Here is a 20664-nt window from a genome sequence, read left to right as displayed (position 1 = left end):
CACTGCAGGGGAGTCTAGGGCCTGGGCTGGGGGGGCCAGCCACACTGCAGGTGGGTCTGGGGCCCAAGCTGGGGTCAGCACCGCACTGTAGGTGGGTCTGGGGCCCAGGCTGGAGTCGGCGCCGTGGTGCAGCATGCTGTGGCTCCAGCTGGATGCAGATGGGGGCACGAGGGCCACCCTGCTGACCCAGGCATGGAGGCTGCGGGGCAGACACACAGCACACGGACCTGCGGGACAGGAGGGGAGGCTGTGCAAAGGGGCTTTCCGTGATGCGTGCCCAGCGTGGCATTCCCCACTGTGCTGTCGTGTGCTGGTTGGGCGAGCCCCACCCCCATAAGGCCAGGGAGCTGCTCGGTCTGCGGGGCCACCCATCGGCCGGCCGAGAGGACACCCGCTTGCCTAGCCACACGGCTGGTGGCCGGGGTTCCTTCACACAGACACACACCCGGCAGACCCGACACAATGTGGTTTTAATTTTCTGGAACTGGACAGGCAGTGGACACTTGAAGCAAAATGAGACCAAACTGACACTCATCTTTAGAAACCCATGGTCCACTTTCACAAGGGTCCTGGGTCAGCAGGAACCTCACACCGGTCCCCGTGTGCTTTCATCACACCATGGTGACGGTGAGAGGATCTGCCCAGGACAGACAGCCCCACGTGTGTGGGGGAGCAGTGCAGGACTCACTCGGACACTCCCTGCACAGCCTATTTTGACGCCCACGGGCCCAAAGCGGCCCACGGTTCCGCTTCGAGAGCCAAACAAGCTCTCAGAGAGCTTCTTACAAAGGAGTTAAAAACAGAGGCTCTACGCAGGACAGGTGGCATCTGGGCGCAATTACATTTATGTGGCCAGACCGGCAGCATCCACTAGAGATGAAGACGACACGCAGAACCCAAGCTTCACCCCAGCTCAGCTCTCCTTCTGCAACACTTCCTCTCTGAGCCAAAGGTAGTGGCTGGTCTCGTTCAGCTTCGCTTCTTGGGGTTTCCCTTAGAGCCAGACCTGGGAGCAGCGGGTTGGCACATGTCAGGTCTGGTTTGGCAACACTTCAAAAATGGTTCTGAACCATCTCACAGGGAAAAACAAAACCCTCAAAAGACAGACAATTCAAGGCCATTTTCATGTGCCAGGTTGGCTTCCCCTGTGGGGGCCCCTGCCCCAGGATGCCAGGAGCACCCCCAGCGGTACCCCCACCCCAACTCTCAGGCCGAGCAGGCGATCCAAGTCTTGGTGGGCAGCCTCGGACATGAGACCTGTCAGCAGCAATAGTCTAAAGGTCTCTGGCTTTTCTAAACCCGGTCTCTAGGTTACAGACATCATTACAAAGATGTGTTAGGTCTTAGAGTAATTTATCAAAACACTGAATAAATTTTATTTCCTACATCAAGTACCATTTTTATTACATATTCCCTTTCAGTTCCTATCAAAGAAAGTTTCACTTGGGGCACCTGCACCCAGGGTAGCAGGAGAACCTAGGTTTTTGTGATCGATCGTACCGTCGAAGACTCTGCTCCAGTCTCCACAAAGCATCCGGGGGCTGCGGCCTTCGCAGAAACGGCATTTTTCCCTTCCCATCTTCACTCTCTTTCCAACAGATGCTGAAATAAATTTGATTTCCTCTGCTGACATATAGTACTTTTCCTGAGAGTTCCAGATCCAATAGCCACGTTACTTCATAGGCCTGCTATTCGACTATTTTTAAAAAAGGCATCCACCATGTATTAGCATGACTCACTGTCCAGGCTCCAGTTCGGACTGAGCGGCCTGGGAGCCCTGGGGACAGAAGACAGGGCATTTTCTAAACTTAATTCTTCTCCCTCAGCTCAGTGATAACCAAATCTCTGAGATGCTAGAACCTCAAGTCCCACCCCACACCTCCCCCGGTGGCCACCCACCGCCACGTTCGTGCTGGCAGAGAGCCGTAAAGCCTTGAATCACAGACTCACTGCCCTTCTGTCTGCTTCTCTCAGGTGAGCAGGTGGTGAGCGCCAGCCAGGTTGTAGCAGCCACCGACCACAGAGGCCCAGGCGAGGCGCCGCTCACGGTGTGGACATGGAGGACCTTCTCCGTCTGCCCAGCTGCATGCAGAGCAGACCCGCACCGCCTCCAGTGCTGCCTGCGCTGAATTCTGATCTTACAAACATCTGGCTTGATTCAAACAGCATCACCTGTCTCTCTAGAGATGGATTCACAGTTCAGGTCGGGTTTCTGTGAGCCGTGTGGCCAACCTTGACCGGGGCACACCTAGGGATACGGACAAGACCGCCCCCGTGCTCATCTGTGGCATGGAGACGCACCCGGCCGCTTATAACAGCAGCTCCCCGGGGCTCGGTGTGTCGCCCGTGCCCCCTGGCAGCGTCCTGGCAAACCAGACAGGCGAGCTCTCCGAGCACCAGCAGTATGTGATCGGGCTCTTCCTCTCCTGCCTGTACACCATCTTCCTCTTCCCCATCGGCTTCGTGGGGAACATCCTGATTCTGGTGGTGAACATCAGCTTCCGGGAGAAGATGACGATCCCCGACCTGTACTTCATCAACCTGGCGGCGGCCGACCTCGTGCTGGTGGCCGACTCCCTGATCGAGGTGTTCAACCTGGATGAGCGGTACTACGACATGGCGGCGCTGTGCACCTTCATGTCCCTCTTCCTGCAGGTCAACATGTATAGTAGCGTCTTCTTCCTCACGTGGATGAGCTTCGACCGCTACCTCGCGCTGGCCAAGGCTGTGCGCTCCGGCCCGTTCCGCACCAAGCACCATGCCAGGCTGAGCTGCGGCTTCATCTGGATGGCCTCTGTGTCCGCCACGCTGGTGCCCTTCACGGCGGCGCACCTGCAGCACACGGACGAGGTCTGCTTCTGCTTCGCGGACGTCAAGGAGATCCAGTGGCTCGAGGTCACCCTGGGCTTCATCATCCCCTTCGCCATCATTGGCCTGTGCTACTCCCTCATCGGCCGGGTCCTCGTCAAGGCCCACAAGCACCGAGGCCTGCGCCCGCGGAGGCAGAAGGCGCTCCGCATGATCTTCGCCGTGGTCCTCGTCTTCTTCGTCTGCTGGCTGCCGGAGAACGTGTTCATCAGCGTGCACCTCCTGCAGCGCACGCAGCCAGGAGACGCTCCCTGCAAACAGTCTTTCCGCCACGCATACCCCCTAACCGGCCACATTGTCAACCTGGCGGCTTTCTCCAACAGCTGCCTGAACCCCCTCATCTATAGCTTTCTGGGGGAGACCTTTAGGGACAAACTGAGGCTGTACATCGAGCAGAAAGCCAGCATGGCGGCCCTGAGCCGCTCCTGCCACGCCGCCCTGAAGGTGGTCATTCCAGAGAGCACCCGGCAGTCAGACGCCAAGGTCAGCAGCGCGGTGTAGAGACAGCAAGCTGTGCCAGCAGAGACCAAACGCTGTGTCACCCGCACGGCAAGGCGAAGGAAGGGCTGGGCCACACCACGCCCTGAACCCACATGGAGCGTGCCGGACCGTCCGCGCCCCAGCAGCAGGCACGCCTGGGCTCCGAGGGGCCGTCACCGCAGGCCACCTTGACCTAGGGCCATGAGCACAGCACTGGGGCTCCCCACCCCTGCTCATAGCAACAGGTCATGGCGCTGGTGGATAGGGATAGGGACCGGCATGGGCTCCTCTCGGCACGCCCTGTGTCCTGCAGAAGACATTTCTCAGGTTGGTCAACGAAAGCAGAAAGATGGGGACACTTTGGAGGAAATACCTCAGTTCTGAGGTCAATCTGCCATAAATCTGCCATCCTTGGGAAAAATGAAGTCCGGACAGAACACAGGGAGCAGATCTGACTCAGACGGTGTGGTCCGCTCTCCATGTCTGTGGTATGTGGCTTCCCTGCAGTACCCACAAGTGTGCTTGGGTAAGAGAGGCACGGAGAGGCGCTTCTCTTGTGCACCCCGCTCAGAACAGCTGCTCGCCAACCCGGGCTGAGCAACCCCAAGCGTCTGGGCTGCCTCAGCCAGAAGGATCCTCTCCAGCCAGAGAGCCGCCAGCCCACCGCTGACTATGGTCCTATCTGCACCCACACCACCATGGACTGAGACCACGAGAGTGCAGGTCAGGGGGAGTGGTGTGTGTGGTAAAAAGCTGGCCTCTGAGAACAATGGTGGGGGCGAAGAGGAAGGCAATGTAAACAGTTCTCCCTAAAACGTAGAAGATAAAACCTCACGACCGCTAGGAATGTTGAGGCTTTGTCAATAAAACAGTCACATGCTGATTCTCGGTGCTCCTGCTAATTGGAGGGGGGGGTGGCGGGCAGCCCCGGCATCAGAACTGGTCTTTCCTCACAAGAAGAATACACCTCTGGCCCACCACCCGTCCAGTGCTCCCTCACGAGGCCACACCTAGGTCCAGTCACCTGCATGCATCTGGTGTCTCTAAGATGTCTGACACTCTGCCGCACAATCTCTAGAGGCCAAAGTAAGCCTTACTGCAGAGGTACCACATGCCCCGGCTCTTCCAGAAGGTTCTGTACCATCAGCACCAGGCATGGGGTCTGCAGTAGCTCAGGGTGCTCAGGAGGCAGCCCTGTGGGGGGCAGTTTCTCATCCTCTGATGAGGCCAGCCTGGGGCCCCATGGTCTGACACACACAAACTGGGGCCCCTGCCTTCCAATGTGGCTGTGGCCGGAGGGTCCCCGTCCATCCATGCTGCCTGGGGAGCCTTGGCCTCCAAGTGGGCTGGCTGGGGGGCCCCATCTTTCAATGAGGGCTGGGGATACTGGCCTTCAATGTGGGCTATGACTGGGGACCCCAGGCCTCCAATGCAGGCTGAGGCTGCAGGCCCTAGCCTCCAATGCAGGCTAAGCCAGGACCAACGTGAACCCCACACACTCCACTCAGGGGGCCCACCTCCCCAGAAAAGCGGGACCTTCAAGGATCTTCACACAAGCAAGGCCTTTGAAGAGGTGAGACCATGTTGAGGGAACAGGAAAATGAGCCGTCTGTAGTTTAAATTTTTTTTTTTTTTAGTGTTTTATTTATTTTTGACACAGAGAAAGACAGAGCATGAGAGGGAGGGGGGCAGAGAGAGAAGGAGACACAGAACCGGAAGCAGGCTCCAGGCCCTGAGCTAGCCGTCAGCACAGAGCCTGACGCGGGGCTCGAACCCACGAATGTGAGATCTGACCTGAGCCGAAGTTGGAGGCTTAACTGACTGAGCCACCCAGGTGCCCCGAGCCGTCTGTAGTTTAAATGGTTTTTATGGGTGCACATCAATGAGAGAGAGCATGGCCCTCCCAAGTAAATATTTTCAGTGGCCAATGGTGACCCTGCAGAAATGCCATCTGCAGCACCCAAGTCCCCCAAGACTCACTTTCTAAATAAACATTCCAGCTGCAGGACAGAAGACCGACTAAGCGCTGGGGACGGTTCCCACAAACGAGTAGGCCAGGCGTGGGGCACATCAGTACGGGGTTGCTGCCGAGCCGGCCCGCAACGTGGTCACACCACACCCACCCAGCGGCGGCGATGCAGTCCTCCATCCCCCCTCTGCCTCTCCAGAACCCCCACGGGTCATGAGTCCACAAAGGGTACAGATAGTGCGTCGATGCACCTCGTACCCTAAGAGCCAGGAGGGAGTCTAAGATGTGTCCCTTCAGGTACCCTCAGAGCTCTCCGTGAGCAGCTCTGAGGGGTGGACTCAGACCCACCCAAGCATCCACCCTGCAATCGCTGCTTGTTACCAGGTCCCCCCTTTAACCCCAGTGCTGACCACTCCCAACTACAGGGCCAAGGACGGGGGGCCCCACCTGCAGCATCTGACCACACGCAGGGGATTCCTCGAATATGCACCGCTCCTGCAGGAAGAGGGGAGGCCAGCCTAGAGACCCAGGCGGCTGGCGGTGGGACACAGACTACACACCTCCTCTGACCCACCAATAAACCCACGAGGTTACACACTGTCCCCGTTACTCGGACAGAGTCCTGAACTGCTCAAATCTTGAAAGGTAACGATGTAGCCAGGAACTGACCCACAGCTCACGTCTCCAAAACCCACATCCCTTCCCCTAGAGCACTCAAGGATCAAGAGGTCGATCAAGGTCACAGGCTTGACTCTTTCCCGGCGGAAGGTTCTGGGCAGGAAGGAGCAGAAGGGAGACCCCTTCCCAAGATCTCTGGGCAGGAACTGTGTCTGAGCAAAGCCTCAAAGCATTGATCAAGGTGAGGACCCCCATGTGGGCTTCTATCCTCCCGGCACACACTGTGTGAAAGCCGAAACGGGTTGGCCCTGCACCTGCAAGCCATCTCCTGTCCTGGAAAGGCCCCTTAACAGGCCTTTGCAGCTGGTGTGGACTGAGGCACAGGCCTGGCAGGATCAGACACAGCTCCTACCTGCACCCTCTCGAAGCCCGTATCCAGATGCGCAGGCTGGCACACAGCTGCTGCAGGTCCCCTGGACAGTCACTGGAAGGGCAAGTGCCAAGCAGAGGTCCTGACTGGACAAGACAGAACCCTCACTGCGCGGGAGGCGGGACAGGTGGCCTCTGGAGTCTCTTCAGAGCCTGATACCCTAGGGCCGGTGCCAGGGAGAACCGTTCTGGTAGGTCCCCATGTCCTTGTGCTGTGACCCTCTCGCTTTGAATCTTATCTTCCTTGTGGCAGGAAACCACAAGCAGGGCCCACTCTGTGGCTCCCTGTTCTGGCTGGATCCAGGGCACCCTGAGCATCAACACAATCACAAACTAACAAAGGATAAGAAGCCAAGTGTCTGCTGCAGTAACAAACATAAGTGCACATGCTGTACATAAAAGGAACACAGATTAAAGCTGGCACAGGTGCACAGGGGAGCGGGCGAGTGAGCGGAGGGCACCTACAGGCTGGTGACCATCCCAGCCAAGCTGAGACGGGCAAGGGTCCACAGTGCAGGCCAAACCGGGACACCCGACAGGAGCAGGACACCCGGCCGCCTTCATGTGGGGACCCAGGCACCACACAGCAGAGATGGGACAGCCGTTACCTGAGCGCCAACAAGGAGCCCATGGGAGCAGGGGAGTCCAGAGGCGGACTCTGAAGAGTGCATGACACTCCCATGTCCTCATCTGGCGCTGTGACCTCAGTGCCATCAGGAAGAAACAGAAGATCCAAAATGGGGTCAGGGCATTCACCCAAAATGTCAGGTCACAAAGACCAAGAAAGGCAAAGAGAGTGTCCCAAGTTAAGGGAGGGTAAAGAGATAAAGCATCTCAAGGTGACACATGACCCTGGACAGGACGTTCTACTTGAAGGAAATGCTACAGGGCGTGGTGCTGGGGAGCCGGACAGGCGGACGGCCTGGCGCCCGAGGTCCAGAGCTTCTTCTCCCACAGAAACACGGAGCTCAGGACTCGTGGCTGGGGGGGTACCCGGAGGACACAGCAGAGGATGAGCAAAGTGACATGGCACACAGATGGCAAAGCGTGCGGAGTGTCAAGGCCAGGCCTGGCGCAGACCTGTAGGAACCGGATCAGGTGCTCGAACAAAACCCTGTGAGTGTCGTGGCAGCACCACTCGAGGTGGCCCATCGGTAGAGACGGCCAAACAGATAAACAAAGTGTGGTTGGACCACAAAATGGAATGGAACACTGACACCTGCCACAGCACGGAGGGACCCCGAGGACCAGAGGCTCAGAGAAAGCAGCCAGACTTGAGGGCTGAGCACCCCAGGCCCCGGCATAACCCAAACCTCCTGGAGCCCCGCCGCAGAGACCGGAAGCAGAAGGCGGGCGCTGGGGGGCGGCATTGGGAGTGATGCCAACGGGGACCAGGCTCCTCCTGGGGGTGAAGAACACTTTCTGCAGTTGGGACAGAGGTACCAGTTAGGCAACCCTGTGACTCTACGCCTTGCACACTTGAAGTGGGTAAGCTTGTGTCATGCAAATTGCATCTCAACCCAAGTTGTTGTTTAAGAAAACCAAACCCGCTCCGCGGGAGGTCACACTCCCCCACAGCGCCTCGTGCAGACGCAGGCTCAAGTCCTTGGAGCTGCTCGGTCACCTCGAGGTCAGACAGCACTCTCTTCCCTCGCCCGACAGGGGTGATGGCCCACACCCCACAGGGACCTCGCAAGCGCCATGGACACCTACGAATGGATCGATGGAGATGCCCGGGGAAGCTGTGACTCTGAGTCCTTGAGCTCAGTCCTCCGTCCCCGCATACGCCCTGTCGCACTGGTACAGGTGGATTATTGGGGGTCTCTTTCGGTACGCTGGCAAGTTAGAAATAAAGGAACAGCACTTTAGTAAAAAGTCAAGCCCAGGTTAGGTGGTGGGGACACTGCCCCGGCCAGGCGCCAGTCCCCAGGGTGGAGTCGTAGGCTGACCCCCATCTCTTCTGGGATGCCCTCATGAAGCGAGGGGCTCTGGACCCTCGCAAATAGGCTATTCTTACCCACGTCTGCAACACGTACGTCCTTTTAGTGACACCGACGCTCAAGGTGCACGTCTCTCCCCTTGGGTCAGGCGACATGTCTGAGCACCCAGGACCCCGCTCCCCTCTGCACTCTGCTGGTCACCCAAGCGGGGAAGGGAGGCCTGCGCTTCATCACACGATGGATCAGCATATCTTTCCAGAGCCCATCACCGAGGCCCAGCTGTGGAGCCTGGGAGCACTCCGCCTTCCTGGCTTCTGGCTGGGGGTGATCTGGGGTGGGGGGGACATCAGCCAGCCCAGTGACCACCACAAACTGAAAGGCAGGTGGAGGGGAGAGCAGTGTCGTAAGATGCCCACCAGGTCCCAGCTTCTCCCTCCCTCCCATTGCCCACTCCCCCCAGACCCCCCTCCAGGAGAAGCCTCACCCCTGACTGGGAAGTACGGCCACCTTCAGTCAGCAAGCCCTCTCAGAGGGCCCAAGGTGAGGGGGTGGCCCCGTCGGGGACCATGGACAGCCGCGGGACGGCGGGGCGGGGGGAGGGGGGTTCCTGCCCAGGCCTCACGGAAACACACAGCACGGGCTTCCACCCCACCCCTGTGGCGGCACACGTGCTGGCCCGGTGACTTAATCTGGTTCTTGCCATTGTCCAGGGGGTGGGGGCTTTCTGTGGGAACAAGGGTTTTAAGAGCCCAAGGAACACAAAACAAAAGTGCACCAGACCTGATGGTAATTCTAGGCCTTTCTCCCAGGGTGGAATCAATCTAAAACTTATCACAAGAAATCAGCTGTAGGGAGTCCTGGAAAGATGCCAGTTATTCTCAGAAAAGGCACAGTCCCCCAGGCTCTCCCAGGAGGCTGGGCCCGCCTGATCCAAACCCCTGCTGATATGAGGTCCCCTGAAGGGACACCACAATGACGGGAAGTGCTTTGGACACTTCTCCTGCCTCCTGCCCCTGCCCAGATGGCCACTACTCCCAGCCCCACTCCAGAAGGAGGGGGCCGTGTGAGACCCCACAGCCCCTTCAACAGGGCCCTGCAGGGGGTGCTTGCTACTCGGAGGAGGGAAGAACAGGGGCGGCTCTCAAAGCCTGAGTGTGATTCCAAGCTGCCACCAGGAGCACAGGGGGGTCCTCAGCCCCGCAGGAATCATGACAAACCCTGGCGGCCAACAGGAAAGGGGGTACACGTCACTCACGGGAGACATGGCTCCACTCAGGACACCTGTCTTCAGTGAACGATGCAGGCTTTTCCTTTGCTGACTCAAAAATGTCAATTGCCCCAAAAGGAAGAAAATCAGAGCAGGCCACTGCAGAGTCCCAGCTCCTCTAAAGAGTGACAGGCTGAAGGCTCTTGCCCTCAAGGTCACTGCACAGAACCACCCCAGAGTGTCTGCAATATGACCCCCAGGCTCGAAGACCTGGTCCCAAGCCAACACCCAAGTCAACCTGCCTCGGACAAGTGTGGACACAGCTTGACCTGGCGACTCACACAGTGGTCTGCACCTTAAAAACATGGGAAATCAGAAGATGTGGAGGACGCCCAGACCAGTTTCTAGAAGAAAGTGGGAAAGAGGGGAGGGGAATGATTGCAAGCACAAGTCACCAATGTCCTGAGGCACTTGTCACCCACATATCCTACAGTGGGCCAAGGCCCCAAAGGGCTGCGCTAGTACTACCCCACCTGACACGCTGGTGACCTGAGACCCTGTGTCGCCTTCACCCCGCCCCTCCAAGTGCACGTGCACACATGTGCATGCGCATAGAAGTGCACAGACACACGTACACGCACACGAGTGCCCACTGCTAGCAAACAAGCACCCTGGGTACTGAGGAGACCAACACCCCCCATGACGGGGACGGGGGGGCCTGTGAGCCAGCCTCAGGCAGGGGCAGGGGTGGCGCTCGCCAATGCCCCCCCAGGCGCCCTGCGGGAGCCAGTGAAGCTCCCAGGAGGACACAACCGTGCCAGGCACTGGAAACGCCCATGGATGGCTTGTCAAAAGCAGTGGCCAGGCAGCCGTGGGAGGCAGCAGGTAAGCAGTGAAAGCCGCAGCAACACAAATATAAAAACTACAGATGCCCAGAGGCCTGAACCGGTGCACAGACTTCGCGCCAGAACACCCAAGCCTGCTCCTAACACACCTGCTTATTGCATTTAAAGACACAAATGTCAGCCTTGGAAATACCCGCAGGAAATGTCAATCTCTGAAAAAAAACTGAAAGTAGAGCGAATCCTCCAACAGCACAACCGTCCACACCAACAAGTCACAAGGAAGAGACGCTCGCTCTGCACAGCACTCGAACTTCTCACGGAAACCGAATCCACCGTTTAAAAGCCCCTGAAATGGAACTCTCCAGGCCCAGAGGGTTTCACTGCTGAATTTCACCAAACATTAAAAGAACTGACACGAAATACCAATTCACAATCAGGTGAAGACTGTACGGAAACCCTGCAGACTGGTGTCCCTCACGAACCTAGATAAAAAAGCCCTTAAGACGATGGCAGCAGAATTCAGCCCCACATAAACGTCACTACTCACTGTGACCTTGGAGGAGGGCTCGCCCCACGGATGCAGGGCTGCTGCAACATTCAACATTCGGTCAGGGTCATGCACCACATTCAAGAGGCTGACAAAGAACAACCAAGCGATCAGAACAGATGATGCAGAAGCAGCCCTTGGCATGAGGCAGCATGGTAAAAACCAAAGAAAAGCAGGAACACAGCGTCTCCTCAACTTGACACTGAACATCTCCTCAGTGTGGCAGATGGATTGTTCTAGAGACAGACAGTGGGGACAGCTGCACAGCTGCGTGAATGTGCTCAGTAACCCTGAACAGCACACTGAAAGATGCCTAAGATGGTCATTTTACGATATGTGTCTTACCACAATAAGAAGGAATAAACCCAAGCGCTGTGCCTGAGCACAGTGAGGTGTTAGCGGTGCGCGCCGGGGGAAGGGTGAGTGAGCGGCTCTGGGAGAGCGGGGACTCGAGTCTCAGGTACGTGTGGAGTCCACCTTCCGACACTCAGGCGGCACAGGAGGGAGCGGGGGTGTGAGACACTCACGGTCCATGCGGGAGCCTGTCCCAGAGCAGCGGCACCTGCGCCCAGGGGGCCGGCGTGGGCGGGTGCTGACAGCGGGCAAACAGCAGGCCCAGGACTTCCAGCACAGAGGGGTGCGTGCTTCCCAAAATGCCTCCGATCTGGGTTCCTGCGATCTTGGCTTTTTTTCCGAGTCTATTTTCCCTCTAAGTACAAAATCATCAAAACGTTAAAAGCCCACGGTGAGACACACTGCACACTAACAATATCACCAGGGGCCTGACAAGACTCAGGGCTGCCACAAAGGGGCCCGTCGTGAGCTCCCCTCTGCTGCTGTGCAAACGTCCACGGGGGGGTCACCTGGCACTGCTCTGACCCCCGCACAATCACCACAATTCCCACTTCTGGGAAGGCACTGAGCCTGCAGCAGGTTGCTTCTAAAGTGGTCCCCATGGTCCCCACCTCCCAGCATCCACACCCATTTTGGGGTGGCTGGACGTTGTGACAAGCTTCTAACCAAGAGAACATAACAAAAGTGAAAGGAAACCACCTCTGAGACCAGCTGCAAGAGATGCAGCCACTCCACCCTGCTGTCACCTCGACTGAGCCCGGTGAGCTGCGCATGGAGAGGCCTGAAAGGCTAGGACGTGAGGCCCTCAGGGTACCCGCCAGTGAGGACGAATCCTTCAACAGCTGCGGAGGGAGGCTAGGCACAGATTCCCACTCCCTGCTCCCTTCAGGCCTTCAGGTGAGACCACATCCCACCTGCAGCCTGAGAGAGCCTGGCCCAGACCCACATCCACACACACCTGGTATTTTAAGCCAATGAATGTCGTAGCGATTTGTTCACAGAAATAGACAATAATGAGAGGTTTATCTAGTGGGGATGAAGATCCACAGATCCCAAGACCTGCAACTCCACAACTAGGTCCATGGCCCTGAGAGACATGTGCACACACAGGACAGGAGGCCATCCCAGCACTGTCTACAATGACCAAAACCTGGAACACCTCGAATGACCGCCACGGGAACGAGTAAACCACGCCGCATCCACCCATAGATGAAACCAGTAGCTGCCAGCCGCACATCGCTGCACGGGTACCACATACAAATACGGCTTGGCTAACAAAGTAAAATACAAAAACAAAACCCACGTAACACAGCTGCACCCACACAGAGCTCAAACACAAGCAAAACCCAACCACGTACCGGGATGCACACCTGAGAAATGCAATGAAATGCAACGCTGGAGGAAAGCAAGGAGGTGACGCTACTAAGAGCCTAAGGTGGTGATTTCAGGAGGTAGGTGTGGCTCCTGAGTGGAGGTACTTTTCTGTTTGCATATTTTACAGTAAAAAGGGGAGGGGGGTAGGAGGAAGAGGGAAGCCCACCAGAGGTTCTGGCTGTCTGCAGATGGGCATGAACAGGATCCCCAGCTCTGGAGCACCTAATACCAGCAGTCCTCCTGTTTCCCGGATTAACAGGTCCTCCTCCTTCAAAGGCATGTTGCAAACCCCACCCCACGGTCCAGGAGCTGGTTTTTAAAGTCAAGCCAGAGGTCAGACACACAAAGCACGGAACTGTTAACTTCAGTCTAGAGGAAAGACAGCTCCCTTAGAGGGCACACCTTAGAAGGGAGGGGAGGGGTCCATGCTCGGAGAGGATGGGGGCAGACACTGCAGGAGCTTGGGCTGGGGGGGAGGGGGGGCCAGGAGGAGAGACACAGAACCAGACCGCCTCTGTCTACACCCTGATATCACTGCTTCCCAGCATTTCCTGGCTCCCCCCTCGGGGTCATCCGGCACTGCTACGACCCCCTACAATCCCCAGGACATGCCAGGGCCTGGCCTGTCCACACCTGGCTACACCATCGGGTGGACATCGGTTCGGCCCCCTACAAACACCCGCAGCACATCTGGCTTCCTGTGCACAGTGCCGCCACCAAAGCTCTCTGGGCAGCTGAGCCCGCCAGGACCGCACACAGAACAAAAGTTCAGACTGTATTTTCCACAATATCCTGTCCCAAGGAAAGGACCTGCCTGCCGGAGAGAACTCCATTCTCCTCCCCCCAGCCTGCTGCCAGTGGCCCGGAGGCTGGGGTGGCAGCGGGTGAGCCCCAGGACGGGCGCCCTTAGTGCTGTGTTCCCAGACCCCACACGGCCGCAGGGCTCCTGGTTCGAGATCAGCCACATACTACTCCAGTGTGCCCCGCTTGACTGGGGTTCTAGGTCGCATTCTGAAAGTACAATTCTCCTTGTTTGTTTTTCTTGAAGAAAGTCTGTTTTCTTTTTAAAACCAAAGTTCCATGAGGTTGTGTGAACACAGGACGCTTCTAATTTTCAGATCTCTTATTTGCACAAACTACCAACGTGGGGATTGAGGGTGTTTGTTATGAGGAGGATGTGGGGGCAGCCGGAAAAACAGAAAATACCACAGGTTTGAATTTCTTTCTTACAAAGCACATACTACAGGGAAACTCAGAATATACATACAGGCACATTTCCACCCTGCTCCCCGAGTTATATTCATGACCCTGTGGCAGATACGATGGCCCCAATCATGCCTCAGGGCCAGCATCCAGCCCGGCTGACGCCCGGGGGGCAGAGCTGCCTTCAGACACCTGGTTCTCTGGCCAGGGACGGGCCGCCCGCGGGCCTGGGCACAGGAGGGCAGCCCTTGCCGGCCGCACAGGACAGTCTCAAACATGGCAGTGGCTGTAAAGTGCCAGGGCGCCCAGGGAGGCTAGAGCCTCATGAGCACGCACACACACACACACACACACACACACACACACACACATACACAAACGCTCATGCACTCGGACACACTCCACCGTGCATCACCCACATCTTAGCTGATCTGGGGTCCCCCAGGCCTGCCCCCTGCCCAGTCTGGCCGGGCAGAGAGATCCCTCCATGCAAAAAAGGGTGGCAGATGCCACATGCCACTGGGAGAGGCACTCAAGTGGCCTCCGTGGTCCTCAGGAAGGTGCTCCACTAACTCATTCAGAACAGCTTGCTGTCAGAGGGGCCACACAATTGAGTCCCCGTCCTTCACAAGCAACCACCGGTCAGCTGCTCAGGGCAAGGATGACACCCTGCCAGGCCGAAGGCACGCGTCGCCCTCCAGGGAGACACCCCCATGTGTGCCCTACACAGTCAGGGACAGGAGTCCAGCCACCACGTGCTACTGGCACTTGTCACGATGATGCTTTCTCGCTCAGATGTGGCCACCCTGCAGCGCCTGCGGCGGAGAGGGCACACATCACCCGGTGCTTGTTACTCTAGTTCAGGCTCCCGAGGTGGAAACTGCGACTCCATTTCTGTGTGCTCCCCGATGAAAAGAACAAGGCACGGTGACACGCACAGAGCACAGCGCCGCAGCACGTCCCCCGCCATAGCCTCAGGTCCCCTTCTTGCCACAAGCCACATCTGCAGCCACCACTTCTTCTCAGCTGTGACGCTGGAAGCTCAGGGGGCAGGGGCCATGGGCGCTTCTTCAGATTCTGATGCCACAGCCAGACTCGACGCGCGGTGTTCCACAGCGATGACCTCACCAGAACACTAGCACGGAACGCGGCCCTCAGCAAACGCAGATGCGCTCAAATCCACATATGGGTCACCTGGCATGAGTAAATCCCATCCTCCCAAAAGGACATATGTTACCACACGTGTCACTTGTTCCAACAACCATGGGAGCAAGTGCCACTCCGTAAGCACTTACTTGACACAGGAACCCTGTCAACCAATCTGTACCTCATGGCATCCTTGGGGCTGCCCTGTGCACTACCCACGCTTGATCTCTGTCTGACAGTGGCACCGGGAAGAAGCCTGGTGCCTTGCCGAAACCCAGGTCTCCCCAACAAGCCTGTAGCACTAAGCACTGCCCACAGCCCTCCTCTCAGAACTCGATACGAGGCGCTCCCACCCAGGAGACTTTCCTGGGTGCCCATGTTCCTCTTCCTGCTTTTGGGAACACAGTCCCTGGGTTTTGACCGGGCTCCTGGCTGTCCATTTGGGGACGATTATCAACACCTCACCTACAGTAGCCAGATGAGCCAATGACCTGGGTGGGGCCAGCAGGGCATGAGTGGAAGGCCTGCCCACAAATTCCCAGCCATCTCTGCGAAAATGAAGCCACTGGCACTCACTCCATCTGTCCCCTGCCCCGGAACTAGAACACTGGTACAGAGTGAGCCACCACTGACGCCGCGGCAGCTATAGCACCCCAGGGGAGGCAGAGCACTAAGGTGAACGAGGCCCAGGTCCCTGGACACCCCAGACCCGGGCTACTCACCCCTGGCCTGTGGAATCAACTTCTAGCCTACTTAAGGGACTGAATCTCGGGCTTTCTGTGCTACAGGCATTGGCCTATGTACCCCGACACGGGTGTGTAAACCTCACACTTACTTAGGTCCCGCTTTCTGGTTCCTGCCCAGCATGGTCACCAAGCCCAGCTTGCACACTGAGCCCCATGCCCCTGCAGCATTCCCAGAGGTGGCCCCTGGATGTTCGTCCCAGCTAGATGTCCTGCAGCCACAACTCTGTCCCGCCCCTGAACCCAGGCCGGCTGGCCTCAGGTGGCGGCTGTGCCGAGTCCGAGGGACTCCATGTGGGGCCCCATGGCCAACAGAGGCTAGGGGGAGGGGAGGATGGCACCGTCCAGACAGCCTGTTGGGGAGGTAGTCAGGGCTTCAACCTCCACTTTTATTCCCAGCCTTAGAAGATGTGACTGCTGGGCACAGAGGAAGAGAAGATTAGCACCTGGGGAGTGCAACCACCACCCCTTCAGGGCGGCTTCCCTGCCTGTTTGGGCAGACTGCCATGCAGCCTCTTCCAGGTTTGTCAAAGCAGGCTCCATGTAGCCTCCTCCAGGTTTATCCAAAGTAGGGACCATGTAGCTTGGCCAGGAAAAGGCCATTCGTCCTCTGCCACAGGAGCTCACAAAGGAACAGCGAGTTTACACTAGACCTGTCTATGCTGCTCGCAGCAGGAGCCATGAGCGCTGCGCCTGGGAAAACCATCTTCAAAGGGGCGGCTGTTTTCCCAGCTGTGAGCACTCCGTCCTGGGAAATCTTCCCATCCCACTACAAAAATAATTCTGAAAAGACTGAACAAACAATCAGCCTAATCTGCCTATTCTGGTATTTCAGATCCAAAACAGGAGAACCTGCTTGCGCATGTTGTCTGACTAGCCAGCAATTAATATCCCTCATAAATGTTAGTGAATGTTATAATGAAATAAGCTTCCTTAAATAATGTAGCGTGCACTCGACTGAAAACAACAAATTTAGTGGCTTCCTCTCAACAGCCAGGAAGTGGAGATAATTCCAGCAGAAGGAGAGCAGGGCAGGAAGCTTGTTACCACTATGCGCAGCCTGACAGAGGAAGAGCAGTCCTGGTAGAGGCCCCGGGCAAGCCCTCCTAGAAGGCATGCACATCCCCCATCGGCTCCTGGCACCCCTGGGGCAGTTTCCTGTAGCTTTGAAATACCCATGCACACCAGGGCCCAGAGCTCCCAAGGCCACAGGACACTCCTCTTCCAAAGCCAAGAAGAAAGATAACCAAAAATACAAGCCACTGAAGCAGAGATTCACCCAAGAGGCCAGGTTCCCAGCCAGCTCTTTCCGGGGCAGGAAGGGGGACAGGCCGGCCTGGGGCCTCCAGGGCGGTTGTAGCAGCCAGGATGACAACGCTGGGCGTTGAGGAAAGCAGCAGATGGAGCCCCCCAACCGGGGGGGGGGCCAGGCGGAGTGTGGTTCAGTCCCCCAATGGCAGAAGGACTACATAATGGTGAGAGTCAGATGCTGACTCACTTCACAGACTCGGCATGATGAAGGGGAGCGTGGCCTCCTGCCTGGAAGCCAACCACATCTTTAAAAACACAAACGTGTTCACGGACTAGACACCACTCTCTCAACACCGCCACGTTCTCTGCATTTTTCACAATGGCTCTGCCCCACCTTCCTGGAGTATGGGGTGGGGGGTTGTTTTCAGGGACTAAGAACACGATTTAAGGTGGAGACCGCTGACACGAAGAGCTCGGGCACGGGAGAGACGCGCGCTCACAGCAGCATCTCAGGAACGGGAAGGACACTTCAGATGGAACGCGCTGGATGTCAGCAGGGCAGAGCGGCGGCTTTCTTCGCTGACTTTCTTGCTGCATTGCTCTGATGCTATTTTTCTGGTAAACAGACAAAGCATCTCAAGGGCACACACCACGTTATTTCAAACAGTGCTGTACGTCAGTGTTCTTAGATGCCGGTCAGCACGGCCGCCTTGGGCTGGGACAGATGAAGCCTGTGGGCCCCTGCACGACGCCAGGCCACATGGCGCACACAGCAGGCTGCTCACACACGAGCACCCCAAAATTGCTCCCACGTGTGCCTGCTCACCGCAGAGGACCCAGGCCACAGCCAGAACGAAGGCCCCAGAAACGAGCCAGGTCAAGAAACATGTGCGCCCAGCAGGCTGCCAGAAGCATCCCCGGTGGGATCCCAGGCTGCGCTACAGTGTCTTGTGGAAAAAAAGTGCCAAGATTTTCCTTATTTTTCATCTTTCACCCCAGCCAAGTTCTCCCCTAAAAGAACACTGCTAGTTCACCGCCTGTAGATGCCCGAAAACTCCCAGAAACCAACATCCCTCCTGGTGAAGCAGGCCTCCCACGCCAGCTTGTGCCTCCCATTTGCCAGGACTCATGGCAACAGCACGGGAAGCAGCCGTGTGTCTGGGCCCCGGACCTGCTCCTTCCCCACCAGCCAGCCCCCCACTGTGCTGCCACTGGGCCTGAAGCAGGAATCTGGGACCCGACTTGCCCCTTTACCTTCAAATACCGCCCTGTGCTGCCATCCCTCCCCTCCCTCCTTACTCCTGGGGGGCAGTGCCACCTGGCCCCAACTGGCCCACCACCGTTGACTCCATGGCGAGGCTGCCGCCCTCACGGTTTCAGTCAGATTCCTTTCCAGCCTCCCATTTGCTCTTGAGCTGAGGGAGACAAGACACAGTGCTGACTCTCCCTTCATTCCCCAAACCCTTGAGCCTATTTATGCTTGTCCAGGTGCCCTACCTTGTGTTTTATGGGAATTCTGTCCCATCTTGTGGGTGGACCGTCATGACACTTTTCTCAGCCCGAGGCCCATGCTCCTCCACCGTGGGAGAGTCTTCAGGAGAGCCCTTCTCCGTGGGAGGTCCCGGGGGCCGGTTCTGCTCTCGTCTCTACTGGAGCATCTGTGAATCCCACTGGTCCAAACAAGTCTCCCTGTGAATTTCTTGAGTGAGGGCCCCTAGGTCATGGGTCACTGCAAATTTGGGTCTGGCACCTATGCACGCTGTGGGTTTGGGATTCTGATTCTCCATCACAGACTCTTTGTCCGCCCCGCCTTCCTGTTTGTATGAAGGACACATGGCTCTTGGCTTTGGGGCAGAGCGGGGCTCCGGCACCTGCACATAAGTGTGCGGGCCACAGGCCACGGCCACGCCACTGCCAGAGCACGAGCCCAGCTCCGATGACTGGCCAGCTGTCAGCTATGCCACGCAATGCCATCACGTTTGTTCCCCACGCTCACGTGTCTCAGGCAGGAGGAGTACCTCTCATGGCAACCAATCCACCAGGCCGGCCAGAGCTTGATACGTGAGCTACTGACCTCAGATTTCACAATAGGCTGAAAACTGGAAGCTCCAGGTCACCTACGGCACAGAGCTCTTTTCCAGTGAGTCCCACTTGGGTACCGACCCAGCTCGCTCTCCTAAGGGTCACCTGAACCCCAGGTGAGCACGCGGCCTACAGCCTCCCTCGAGCGCAGTGTGCTCCCAGGCATGACAACTGTCAGCAGTTGACTAACGTGCCACAGTTGCTCTGGGGTGAATGGCAGAGTCTGGACTAGGGCTGAGGGCCACAGCCTTTCACCTCACCAGGCCCTCAGTTGGACCTGACTTCTGAGCTCCTGTCTGCACCAACATCTTGGGGCCCAGCACTGAGCCCAGCGCACAGCCAGGAAATCTCTTCCGTCCTCACCTTCATCTGAGAGGACCCAACCACATGCACCGCTGCCCATAGAGACTGACTGTGGCCCCGGCACCGCGCAGTGCAGGGGCCACACCCAAGCCCATCCACTGGGGCTGCCGGGCTGGAGGCAGCCAACGCCACAGTGCAGCCCAGCCAGAGGCCCATGGGCTGCCCGGTGCCCCCAGACCACAGCAAAGGGGCTCAAGCAGGGGCCACGCGCGTGGTTTGTGGGAGGACTTTGCCGACAGTGGCACACGCTGACGGTCTCCACACAACTGCTCTCGTTTTCCCTGGGAACCACCTTTGGAGACCCCGGACATAGAATGCACACCACCAGCAAAAGCTAAAACTGGCTCTCAGCTTCTTCCTCCAGCCGAGGGGGTGGGGTAGGTCCTCAAGTCCAGCAGCAGGAACTGAGAAGCCGACTTTCAACCAGGAGGCCCCTTTCTGAGGCAGCGGGGAAGCCCTGTGGCTCCACCCTCCCTTTCTGTAATGGCTAGAGAAATGTAACCCCTAGAGGGCATAAGGCAGGATGGGGTGCAGGCAGGCAGGGGAACCTCTGCCTGGGAGGCAGCGGGAAGGTCCTGCAGGCTGGAGAGGCGGGGGCGGGGGGGGGGGCTGTCTGCTTAAGGCAAAAGCCATAACCAAGAGTCACTCGACTAGAAAACTATCTGAAACATAAAAGATGGAGGGGGGACCCTGGGTGCCTCAGAAGGTCAAGCGTCCAACTCTTGATTTTGGCTCAGGTCATGACCTCACAGTTCGTGAGGTCGAGCCGCAGGTCGGGCTCCATGCAGACAGTGTGGAGCCTGCTCCGGACTCTCACACTCGCTTTCTCAAAAAAAAAAAAAAAAAAAAAAAAAGAGGACTTAAAACTCTTAGCATGAGGAGTGAGTTTTGAAATCAACATAGAGAAGACTGACTTTGCAACAAACCTGGTAAAAACCTACAAGCTGCAAAAACAAATGACCAACATGCACGAGGAGAATGACCATTTGCAGTCGTAGCCAAAGAGCTGAAACCAGAGTACTCACGAGCTACCCTCTTCTCGGCAATGCCAGAAAACACAGACCTTCTAGTACCCGAAGCTAGCGTGGCACTCTTGCACCCAGAAAATAAAGTATTCCGCTGCAAAAACACAGCACTCATGCTCCAAGAGATATGCCATGAGGTTATCAGCCTGATTCCTTCCATCTGCTTTTCTCTGCTTTCTCCTTCTTTTTCTTTTTTACATTAGTGATGTATAACTCAGAA

At 57.2% G+C, this 20664-nt stretch overlaps 2 protein-coding genes across 5 annotated transcripts in view; one reads left to right on the top strand and one right to left on the bottom strand.

The window, feature by feature from the left end:
• The window catches only part of LOC115299022 (AN1-type zinc finger protein 2A-like), a 123601-nt gene that overhangs the window by 63432 nt on the left and 39505 nt on the right, over positions 1-20664 (bottom strand). The window lies entirely within an intron of this gene.
• GPER1 (G protein-coupled estrogen receptor 1) lies at positions 1745-4231 on the top strand. The gene has a single exon (XM_029948282.1). The coding sequence runs from the start codon at positions 2290-2292 to the stop codon at positions 3367-3369; it is 1080 nt and encodes a 359-aa protein (XP_029804142.1). The 5' UTR covers positions 1745-2289; the 3' UTR covers positions 3370-4231.

This window comes from Suricata suricatta, chromosome 8 (assembly GCF_006229205.1).
Source record: "Suricata suricatta isolate VVHF042 chromosome 8, meerkat_22Aug2017_6uvM2_HiC, whole genome shotgun sequence".
NCBI lineage: Eukaryota > Metazoa > Chordata > Mammalia > Carnivora > Herpestidae > Suricata > Suricata suricatta.
The sequence above is the reverse complement of the archived record's forward strand: the minus strand, read 5'-3'. Positions and strand labels throughout refer to the sequence as shown.

Coding starts and splice junctions, on each gene's coding strand:
- GPER1 (XM_029948282.1), top strand. CDS start 2,290: ATGGAGACGCACCCGGCCGCTTATAACAGCAGCTCCCCGGGGCTCGGT.